General features: G+C 41.1%; 2 protein-coding genes across 5 annotated transcripts; both read left to right on the top strand.

Annotated features, from left to right (window-relative positions):
• Positions 1–8: 8 nt before the first annotated feature.
• LOC136439163 (CMP-N-acetylneuraminate-beta-galactosamide-alpha-2,3-sialyltransferase 2-like) lies at positions 9–4,454 on the top strand. Of its 3 annotated transcripts, none has more exons than XM_066434406.1 (7): positions 9–214; positions 791–1,008; positions 1,327–1,520; positions 2,401–2,580; positions 2,838–2,883; positions 3,294–3,413; positions 3,831–4,454. In XM_066434406.1, the coding sequence occupies exons 1-7, from the start codon at positions 121–123 to the stop codon at positions 3,999–4,001; spliced, it is 1,023 nt and encodes a 340-aa protein (XP_066290503.1). In that variant the 5' UTR covers positions 9–120; the 3' UTR covers positions 4,002–4,454. The 3 variants fall into 3 exon arrangements, with proteins under 3 accessions (XP_066290503.1, XP_066290502.1, XP_066290504.1); XM_066434405.1 differs by having other exon boundaries at positions 51–214; positions 462–1,008; XM_066434407.1 differs by having other exon boundaries at positions 57–214; positions 875–1,008.
• A 109-nt stretch (positions 4,455–4,563) lies between these two features.
• Positions 4,564–10,313, top strand: LOC136439162 (CMP-N-acetylneuraminate-beta-galactosamide-alpha-2,3-sialyltransferase 2-like). Of its 2 annotated transcripts, XM_066434404.1 has the most exons (7): positions 4,564–6,839; positions 7,069–7,592; positions 7,927–8,120; positions 8,278–8,457; positions 8,722–8,767; positions 9,013–9,132; positions 9,335–10,313. In XM_066434404.1, exons 2-7 carry the CDS (start codon positions 7,230–7,232, stop codon positions 9,518–9,520), a joined length of 1,089 nt encoding a protein of 362 aa, XP_066290501.1. In that variant the 5' UTR covers positions 4,564–6,839; positions 7,069–7,229; the 3' UTR covers positions 9,521–10,313. The 2 variants fall into 2 exon arrangements, with proteins under 2 accessions (XP_066290501.1, XP_066290500.1); XM_066434403.1 differs by having other exon boundaries at positions 4,564–7,592.
• The last annotated feature ends 387 nt before the right edge of the window (positions 10,314–10,700 follow it).

Below are 10,700 nucleotides of genomic sequence, written 5' to 3'. Positions count from 1 at the left end.
AACTTTCAAAAATCGTTTAATTGACATGCACACTTAGTCAGTAATCTTCTGAACCCATGCCAAGGCTTTCAATGATAGCGTGTTTACACTGAAGTCATTCAACCGGACTTACCACTTCAGATGACCCCGGGCCCAAAACTGTGCTGTAACTCAAAGGGCCTCTCAACAAGGTTGATACAACAACACTGCACTTTACCACTTAAACAAATGACAGGTACGTAGAACCTCATGTATTTTGGTCTTTGCCGCCAGACACTTAAGGGGATATAAAAAGTTAAGAACAACCTTATAAAACAAAACAATAACAAGAGTATGAACAGCAAAAATATTTTGCCATTTTATTGACCTTTGGGGGTCAGTTTTCACACGTACCACCCTTAAGATTAATGAATAGATAAGTGAGTAGACCTTGCATTGGTGCACAGAGTAACCTTTGTCATATCATTATTCGTTTCGTCTAGAGAACACTGTATTCCTGCTAAGGATATTGGAAGAGCTACAAAGTAAGGAGAATTCCAAGATTGCAGAACATGCACATATTGTGTATGCACTTTGGAATCTCGTAATCTAGCTATAGACTTCCCATCGACTCTCCATTTGCATTGGTTCTGTAACATACATCCCAACTTCTAACTTGACGCAGACATGTTGAGGATGTATTGGAGGTTCTTCGCTCCCATGATAGTGTTCGTACTGATTGTGGTAGGCGCAATGTACTCTTTCGTGCAATACCGGAAACCACCCCTTGCACGAAGCACTAAAATAATTGCGCCCCCTGCTGTTGAAAAAGGGAGTAACAACCAGTTGTCAAGAGAGTTACAGAGAGACGAAGAAACATTATCAGTCGACAAAAGTGCAGCATTGCCCACCCCAGTACAGCCCACATGTAAGAGGGTCTGGCAGAAGGGACGGTCGGCATGGTTTGATAGCAGGTTTGATGAGAACATCAGGCCTGTCTGGTCCCGGGCTAACATAGAGCTGCCTGCTGACGCCAGGACGTGGTGGACGGTAAGGATGGTCTCTTTGCATCTTGATAGAACAGGTTGTACGTATTCTTCTGTGTAACTTTACTTTGGGGCTGTTTTGTTGTGCATGACTGATTCAAATTAAATGCTAGCGTTAATAAACGGATGAATCTACCGAGTATGGGGAGAAGGACAATGACTTTCTCCTACTTTAAAGTTTCTGAACAGAATAAGAAGCGAAGCAAAGATTAGCCCAAGCTCCTTTGAGCTGGAAGAAATTTACCAGACAAAAAGGGTGATGTGTGCTGTTCTCATACTATGCTGTGATCATTACCATAAAATATGCCATATTATGCCGCAGAGTCTCCAGCGCCAAAAGGACGAGGACCCCGCCCCCCTCCTGAATGCATTATTCGAAATTGGAGCGCCAGATGTCGACCCGTGGGCCACCCGTGACCTCACAGGGTGTCTCCGCTGTGCTGTGGTGGGGAACTCTGGTAACCTGAGGCAGTCCAACTATGGGGAAGAGATCGACGGATATGATTTGATCTTCAGGTGTGGTTTCCTTTACATGAATACTTAGCAATTATGTTTAATATTGCTTCCTGAACAAGATTGTTATTATGGACATGGAAACTGGAGGTTTGTCTTCTTTGGTGTGTTTGTCTGTGTTCCGTGGGGACGGCCCTGGGTGGATTGTAATGATATCTGGTATTTGTTTTGTGGGTAGGTGTTGGAAAGACAAAGGTCAAGGTTGATTTTAAGCCCCCTGATGTGAGACATTGGTACTGCAGCAGAACTACCGGTTTTGATATCTCATGTCCTGGACAAGTTATGGTCACGACATTTGGGTGGTGGATAGCTCTGGTGTTCTGAAATAAGTGACTGTACCTAGCATGCAGCTTGTTCTGGAACCACAGGGGCGTTTTGTTAAAATCCTCGAGAAAGGAATAACGTATTTTTTTTTATCATCAGCATGCAGATAGCTTGGACAAAAAGTGTACGCAATAAAATCATGCAAATGAGGACTTAATGATTTCGTCGTTAATATGACTTGATACATGTAACATATGTAAGTTATGGCAGGTGGGACATTAGCAGATACCAATCGTGCAAATATGGGCCTAATTTGCAAAATGCCCCTTGCAAGATGCAAAATCACCCTAGACCATATCGTGTCGTAGAGACACTAGTGTTCTCGGTAGCATTTAGTGAATGATGATGATTAACGAGAAAGGCTTGAATTCAGTTTTGTAACAGTTTTGGGTTCAGAAACACATACAAAAATCCATTAATAGTGGTCTATAATGATCTCCTAACTGTTAGCCATGTAATCCAAACCTATTATAGCTCCCGAGTCTATTTGCGGAGAGGAGACTCGGGAGCTATAATAGGTTTGGATTCCAGGCTACCTAACTCTTTGCTCTGTTTACAGAATGAACGATGCTCCTACTAAGGGCTGGGAGAAGGATGTCGGCCACAGAACCACCCACCATTTCATGTACCCAGAGAGCGCCATAAACTTGCCAGATGATGTCAGCTTCGTCCTGCTGAACTTCAAACCTCTAGATCTGAAATGGATGAGAACCGCTCTCACAGACGGGTCCATTACTCGGTACGTTGTCTCACGAAAAGATTTAGTGCGGACTCGAGACAAGATGTTGGAAGTCTTCGTACTGCATTATATCTTCCTCTTGCACCATACAAGGTCATTTCTGTCAGTCTTTAACAAAATAAGTCCTTCTCTTTTCATCATGGATATGTTTATTTCAGGCATATCCGTTTATGCATACGATAAGCTTAAGGATATTACTGCTCGCACATTGTTTCTCACTGGTGGCAAGTCTTTTAACTATATACTCTTTCTTTCAGGACATATAGGGCGCTGAAAAGTAGAATTCAGACGAATAAATCAAAGGTAAAGAATGTTCAATAAGTTCAAGTGTTATCATGTTTTTTCTCAGGTTATTTCAACCGATAAACCCCTCCTGTCCAAACTGGAAGACAATGTCAGACTATTATCTATTGTACACCAAATATAGATTATGGTTTACCTAATGAGAAATCATGAAGGACTCGAGCTCTTTCATTATCTAGTTCAGTACATCTAAACATATGTCGGGCAAATGAAGAAAAATTGCTTAAAAGCTGTGCTAAATCGCAAAAGAAAAAAATTATGCTGCATTGAAAAATGCTTCATTTACCCTTCATATTCACTTGATGTATAGAGAATATTCATACACTGGTAAACTAAGTTTCCAGCATGAAAATTAATATACTTCTGTAGTGTCCATATGGAAATAAACATGTGCATGATTACCTTCACAGATTCGGGTGTACAATCCTGATTTTGTCAAGTATATCCATGACATGTGGACAGAGCATCATTCGTCATGGCCCTCCACAGGCAGTTTAGTGGTCCTGTTTGCAATACACGTTTGTGATGAGGTAAGGGAAACATTCTTGAAAGCGATGTTTTGCCCTGAATGTTGCAATTGGATTACACTTAATTTCACTGGGCAGCACGTGTACATGGTGCATTAGAAATATGATGAGCCAGGTATGGGTTGAATGAACGAGGCTGAATTAATGGCTGTAGTGCTATTGCAGAAATATGCATTGTCACGTATATATGTTACATGTACGTTCATCATGTTATAAAGGGATTGTTAGGTAAAGATGTCAGTTATCCTTGTAGGTGTTCGTATAGACGTTTAAAGGAAATGTTTGTGTACCTATTTGAGGAAGGAACAGTGAGAGATTATGAAAAGCTGTTGGTGAAAGAGCAATACCCATTTTTCTAGTTTGACTCGTGACTCTGGGAGGCTTTTGTACATTCTTATTTTCTACCCGGTGTTACTTCAGGTGGACGTGTATGGTTATGGAGCTGACAAACAGGGGATCTGGAACCACTACTGGAATACGTCGTACCCCGGACAGTCAGGGAGGCACGACACCTCATTTGAACAACTACTCCTGGAGAAACTGCAGTCGGAGGGGATCATAAAAATCCACAGAGGCAATGCAAATCACTAGTAAAAAGATACTCATGTGTGATATAACCTTCCTGCCTTTGGTTCTGCTAGCTAGATGATGTATGTAGCTTTTTTGCTCAGCTTTATGATAAGAAATTAGTCATTACCTAACTGTGTGGTTACTTAAACGGAACCAGGCACAACGTACGTGTTGTCAGAAATGTCCAGTAGACTATTGTTGCCTATTTGTGTGCAATATTTGCATATGTAACTACAAGCAGGATTAAGATATCAACTCGATAAGTTGTTGCGTATCACAAAAGCCCAGGATATGTGTTGTGTATTAAGTTTAACTTTGCGTTCATTGTTTTGATGAATTTTTTCAAAGAGATTTGAATGAAGACTGTTTTTCAAACAAGCATTAGCAGCATGATCGTGTATTTGAAATTTTTAATGTCATCCGATATGTACTTGTTCTCCCTGAAAATAAAGATTATATCAGATGCCACGCAAATAAAACCACAAACGCTCCCTTCTTGGTTTTTGATAAGGTAATTACAACAATCCTCTCAGAGCCACTCTCTTCAAAACACAACGGGATTCATGGGTCACAACATCATTGTAGTCAAGTAAATGCCATTGCCTGAAATATTCCAACCACCCAATCGTCCTGTAGCTTTAATAGGTCAAATGGCATACTGATTAAAATACATACATATCTTGATTTTTTTTTTCAAGATGGCGGCTAGATATTTGTCTTTCGGACGGCTGTTTTTTTTGTCGAAGTCTAGCGTTGGTATCGGGAGATATCGCCCAAAATACTTTATTCAGAATTTCACGTTGAAGAATGGTTATGGTCTGGAAGTATAATGAGCTTGTCGGTGAAGATCACAGTGCTTCGCTAGCGTCTGTTATGAGGCGGTTAAAACAGATGCAAATGAGTGAGAAATACTTGAATTCGTCGCCCGGACCAAGCGAGATAATTACCCGGGATTTTCAACTGCCAACAACTGAACAAGCTTTGTGTACAAATTCTCATCTAGTCCTCTCAAAAAAAGGAGCATCAAAAGATCGTATATTTTTCAAGTTTCTCGCTAGTACTTTAGAAAAGATCGCGTAAGACTTATGCCATCGTCAAAAAGTACCTTACATCGGAGCTAATGTCCTTGATCGGTGCAATTAAATTTCGTCAAAATTTTATCTCAGCACGAGAAATTGAAACATTGTATCGACCAAGCCGGGAGAGTTTCAATTTCTAGGCAAAATACACCTGAATGGTACATTGGGGGATTGAAATACACGTGCGTAAAATAATAGATACACGAATGAGACCCGCAAGTGTGTTATCTGAAGAAACCAGAACATGGCGTCGGTTTGTAAACAAAGAAAATCCAGTTCTGCTGTCGAATAATAACACTCTGATCTCTTCCGTATTTCCCCAGGAGTTGATTTACTAAATGTGTATTTTTATGCAACGCACATCTCCTCAGTATAGGAAGGCACCTTTTTTCTACCAGTCAAAGCTGCCAGGAAGTTTCTATTCGGCACATCAAACCCTGGCGTGTGCGCTGTTACCATGCGTATTGAATTACGGTCTTTAGACCGCGTTCTTCTATTACTAGAATGACGAGAAGGAGTTTGTTATTAGAAAGAATGCGTTTTTAAATCGGAAAACGTAGGTTGTGATTATTGTGTCGCTGTGTAGGACAGGGCCAGACACGTCGCTACACAAGTTCTTGTCAAAGACGCAAATGTATCAAGGTGAGTGCTACGTTTTGGGGTATCAGTATGTGGTAAAATTCCGTGGATTCGTCTACAATGGAAATATTCTACTTCATCAATGAACTATTCGAATTCTATTTGTTAATTCTGAGTGTCTGTGTGTTTAAGAAAGTCGCAGATAATGTACGTAGTAAAGGCCGAGGTTATGTTTATCATATCGGCGGGTTCTGCGGCGTCCCCGGCGGTTTCGCGTAGAATCTAGCACTCTCGGCCGGGAATTACGGTGAGTTATGACGAAAACTGCGATTTCTAGATGGCCTTAGTTTTGGTGTTTTGTGTGGTAGGATAGACTAAACTGGATAGACTAAGATACAGCTGAGAAAGAATCAAAACGGTGGTGTTAGTATGGCACTTGAGCGTGGGGATGATTGGAATGAAAACTGGGGCATTGTTGATGTGCTAACCGTAAAACAATGGGAGCGGAGGCAAGGCGTGCATTTGAAAACGACACTCGTTCGCGGGCAAAATTCTGCTCAGCTTGGTGTGACCAAAATAAATCTAGTTCCCGCCTGCAAAGGCGTAAACCAATCAGCTACTGTTGCCAGTAGTGACAGAGGTGATTGACATCGATTCCTCATCAATATACATGCTTTACAAGTTAGAAAAAAATCAAGGCCTTTTTGACCACCGTGATTTGCTCACGATTTACTCCCAACCATGGTCTGGAGAAGGTCGGGAGACCATGGTCGGCTATGTGTCAAAGGGGCTTAATGAATGGATTAATTACAGGTAATGACGACCTAGACCAACCCCACATTTCCCCTGGGTCCTATATAGACCTAATGATACCGCGCGTAGCCTTGAACTTTGTGCCTCCTTCCGTTTGAAATATGGTAATATTGCATGCTGATTGATTGACTTTCTAAGTTCGAAAGTTGCTTTATTGACACATATACTTGAAAATCTTCTAACCCCATGCCAAGGCTTTCAATGATAGCGTGTTTACACTGAAGCCATCCAACCGGACTTACCACTTCAGATTGTAACGTACATGAAACACCCTCCAACTTTATTCATTACAAGATGACCCCGGGCCCATAACCGAGCTGTAACTCAAAGGGCCTCTCAACAAGGTTGATACAACAACACTGTACTGTACCACTTCAACTAATGTCAGGTACGTAAAACTTCATGTACTTTGGTCTTTGCCGAAGACGCTTGTGGGGATATGAACATTTAAGAACTGAGACCAACTTCATTTGAAAATTGCACGAGTATGAATGGCAAAACATGTTCCACCATGTTATTGACCTTACAGGGCCAGTTTGTACACGTATGAGTAGACCTTGAATGGGTGCACAGAGCAACCTTTTGCCATATCATATCATTCTTCGTTTCGTCTACAGGACACTGTATTCCAACTAAGGATATTGGAAGAACTACAAAGTGAGGAAAATTCCAAAATTACGGACGACTTTGGAATCCCGGAAGCTTTAGAGTTCCCCGTCGACTCTCCATTTGCACTGGTTCTGTAACACACATCCAACATTCTTGACTTGACGCAGACATGTTAAGGATGCATTCAAGGTTCTTCGGCCCTATGATAGTGTTCATACTGATTGTAGTAGGCGCAACGTACTCTTACGTGCAACCTTGGAAATCACCGATTGCGCGAAGCACTAAGGTAACTACGCCCCCTGTCGTTGATAAAAAGAGTAACAACCTGTTGTCAAGAGAGTTAGAGGAAGACGAAGGAACATTACCAGTCGACAAAAGTCCAGCATTGCCCACCTCGGTACAGCCGACATGTAAGAGGATATGGCAGAAGGGACGGTCGTCTTGGTTTGATAGCAGGTTTGATGACGACATCAGGCCTGTCTGGTCACGGGCTAACATAGAGCTGCCTGCTGACGCCAGAAAGTGGTGGATGGTAAGGATGGTTTCTTTGCATTACTACAGGCCGTATGTTTGCTGCATTCAGTCACGGCATGGTTGCAAATGTGCCAGCGTGTCATTTTTCTGCAGTGATTTATATAACATTAGATCACGTTTTGGAATCACGAATTCTGGCGTTGATGAACAGATAATTCTATCGAGTATTTATATGGGGAGGAAAAGAGTGGCTTTTTCAACCTTTCCAATTCAATAGTTACTTTGAATGTTAAGCGTTGTTAGGATAATCTCCATCTCCTTGGGTCTTGTGGAAAACTTACCAGTGTGTTGTAATGTGTGCTACTCTCATGCTGCCCTGATCATCGCTGCAGAGTCTCCAGGGCAACCAAGGCGAGGACCCCGCCCCTCTCCTGGCGGCGTTATTTGACATGGGAGCGCCAGATGTCGACCCGTGGGCCACCCATAACCTCACAGGGTGTCTCCGCTGTGCTGTGGTGGGGAACTCTGGTAACCTGAGGCAGTCCAACTATGGGGAAGAGATCGATGGATATGACTTGATCTTCAGGTGAGGGTAAACATTTCTTAGCAGGAAGAATTACATTTTTTTGAAGAGTTACATTGCATATGGTAACGTTTAGGGGCAATATACGTACATATTACATGGGTGGTCTTCATTATTGTCATCCTACAAAAATGTACTTATCTGTTTGCTCTGTTTACAGAATGAATGGGGCTCCTATAAAGGGCTGGGAGAAGGATGTTGGCAACAAAACTACGCACAGTTTCATGTATCCAGAGAGCGCAATGGACTTGGCATATGACGTCAGCTTCGTCCTGCTGAACTTCAAACCTCTAGATATCAAATGGATGAGGACAGCCGTCACGGACGGGTCCATTACTCGGTAAGGACGTTGGATAGACTTTGACATGTCACATTGGGCATCCTCCTAAACATTTTAGGGGGCTTCAAATAAGACGTTAGATGTCTTTACACTGTATGGCTCTCTCATCATGCCCCATGCAATGCCATTTCCTCCACTCCTTAACGGTAAGTAATCTTGTATGTACTTCAGCCATACATGATCATGCTTGTGCCTAGACTACGGTTGCCATTAAGTACCCTTGGCTATTGATATTTTGCCCATTTGATTATCTTTTTCTTTCAGGACATGGACGAGCGTAAAAGGTAGAATTCAGACGAATACATCAAAGGTAAGTTAAACAAATGTTCACAGATTCGGCAGTTTTGTCGACAATTCTAGAAAGGCGAAGGCAGACATTGAGCTTTACCTAATCATAAGTGATCAAGTTCTGAAAGTTTGTCAGTGAACGCATGATCTACATGTATTAGCAATGTCCTCCATGTTAAAATGTTTTACTTGCCACTCACATTGACTTGATGTGTGACTTGTCTCAAACATAACAATCAAATAAAAACAAATGGTGACCTTACACAGATTCTGGTGTACAATCCGGCTTTCTTCAAGTATGTTCATGACAAGTGGACAGAGCATCATGGGAGATATTCCTCCACAGGCAGCTTAGTGGTCCTGTTTGCAGTACACGTGTGTGATGAGGTAAGGAATAAATTGAAGTCTTTATTTTTCACGAGATGTTGAATTGTATGAAACTCTATCGGCATTATTTACTTTTCTGGTGGATCATAGATATTAATATTGCGCGGCAATGTTGCCAATAATATTGATACGTTTCCGACTTTCTTCTCTGGGAGGCCACACATTTGAATATTGTTATTTTGTCATGATATGTTTACGTCAGGTGGACCTGTACGGGTTCGGACCAAACAAACATGGAAACTGGAACCACTACTGGGTCCCGGACTCGTCTTACCACGGAGCGTACCACAAGGCCACAGGGGTGCACGACTCCGACTTTGAGCACCTCATGCTTGAGAAGTTGCACTCCGAGGGGATCATCACAATCCACAGAGGAAATACAGACTAGTGGTAAAGAAACACCCGCGTGTGTTGCATGTGCATGTAGACCGATAGTTCGTCTGCGTAGCATTCTTGCACAATTGCTAGATAAAGTGTCAAATTATCAAAAATATTTCGTCTTGTAATAACCTTATTCTGTGACTTCTTTAATGAGCACGATGTGTTAAAAGTTGTCTATTCAATCGTTCTTCACTTTTTGTGTGTAATGTTGGCACATGTAAGCAGATGTATGATTTTAACTCATTAAGTAATCAATGATGTAGCTAGTCACTGGATAATATATAGTTTTGTGCTGTGTGTCTCAATGAATCCATTGCATAACATCTTCAGATGTTAAGCTTCGCCATTAAATTGCTTAGAAAGTGTCACATAAGTAAATTTAGAACGAAATACATTTGTATAGCATCAAATGTTGCCGGGACCGATTTCCGCTAGAATCTTAGAAATTATGAATGAATTTTGATCTTGCCGTTGTAACTTATTAACTGCATTACAAAGTCTACAAAGCTATAAAAAGCAACTTGAACTGGTAAAAATTAGCCTTATATATAAACTGTAATGTAGACTTTAGCCCAGTAGAATCAAAGCTATAAAAAGCAACTTGAACTGGTAAAAATTAGCCTTATATATAAACTGTAATGTAGACTTTAGCCCAGTAGAATCATAATGGAACCCTGCATGTTGTTATATCACATGGCACAACTGTAGTTACTACAAAAAAAAAAAACTAGCAATGCTTTGCATTTTTGTTAAAAGGTGTCCTATTCGAATAAAAGTCATGAATGTTCCCTGTACTTTGACATACGTCTCACTGTATTTGATGTATCAATCATTGTAATGTCATGAAGATAATCATGACTTAAAGCTGAAATTAAAAGTGATTAATTTTCTGCCATTCTAGATGCTGACGGTAACTCTAACGTCCCGTCCGTTGTCACATGATCCTATCTACATGCATCGTTGCACTAAGATGCCTCTGTATAACTGAATTATATTGACACTTCAATCAAATCTTGAAAAAGTTCATGACAAAGGAATTGAGAATACCCAAGAAAAATAATTACTCAAGTAACCGAACGGATTGCAGATTTTCCAATCCAGTTGCTTGAGTAACTGTTTTCTTGCGTACTCTTATTACCTGGATGTCTAAAACCTTCATCGAGGAATCGAGAATTGTTCTGACTGAT

This window comes from Branchiostoma lanceolatum, chromosome 7 (genome assembly GCF_035083965.1).
Source record: "Branchiostoma lanceolatum isolate klBraLanc5 chromosome 7, klBraLanc5.hap2, whole genome shotgun sequence".
NCBI classification, from domain to species: Eukaryota; Metazoa; Chordata; class Leptocardii; order Amphioxiformes; family Branchiostomatidae; genus Branchiostoma; species Branchiostoma lanceolatum.
This window is presented reverse-complemented; position numbering and strand designations above follow the sequence as displayed.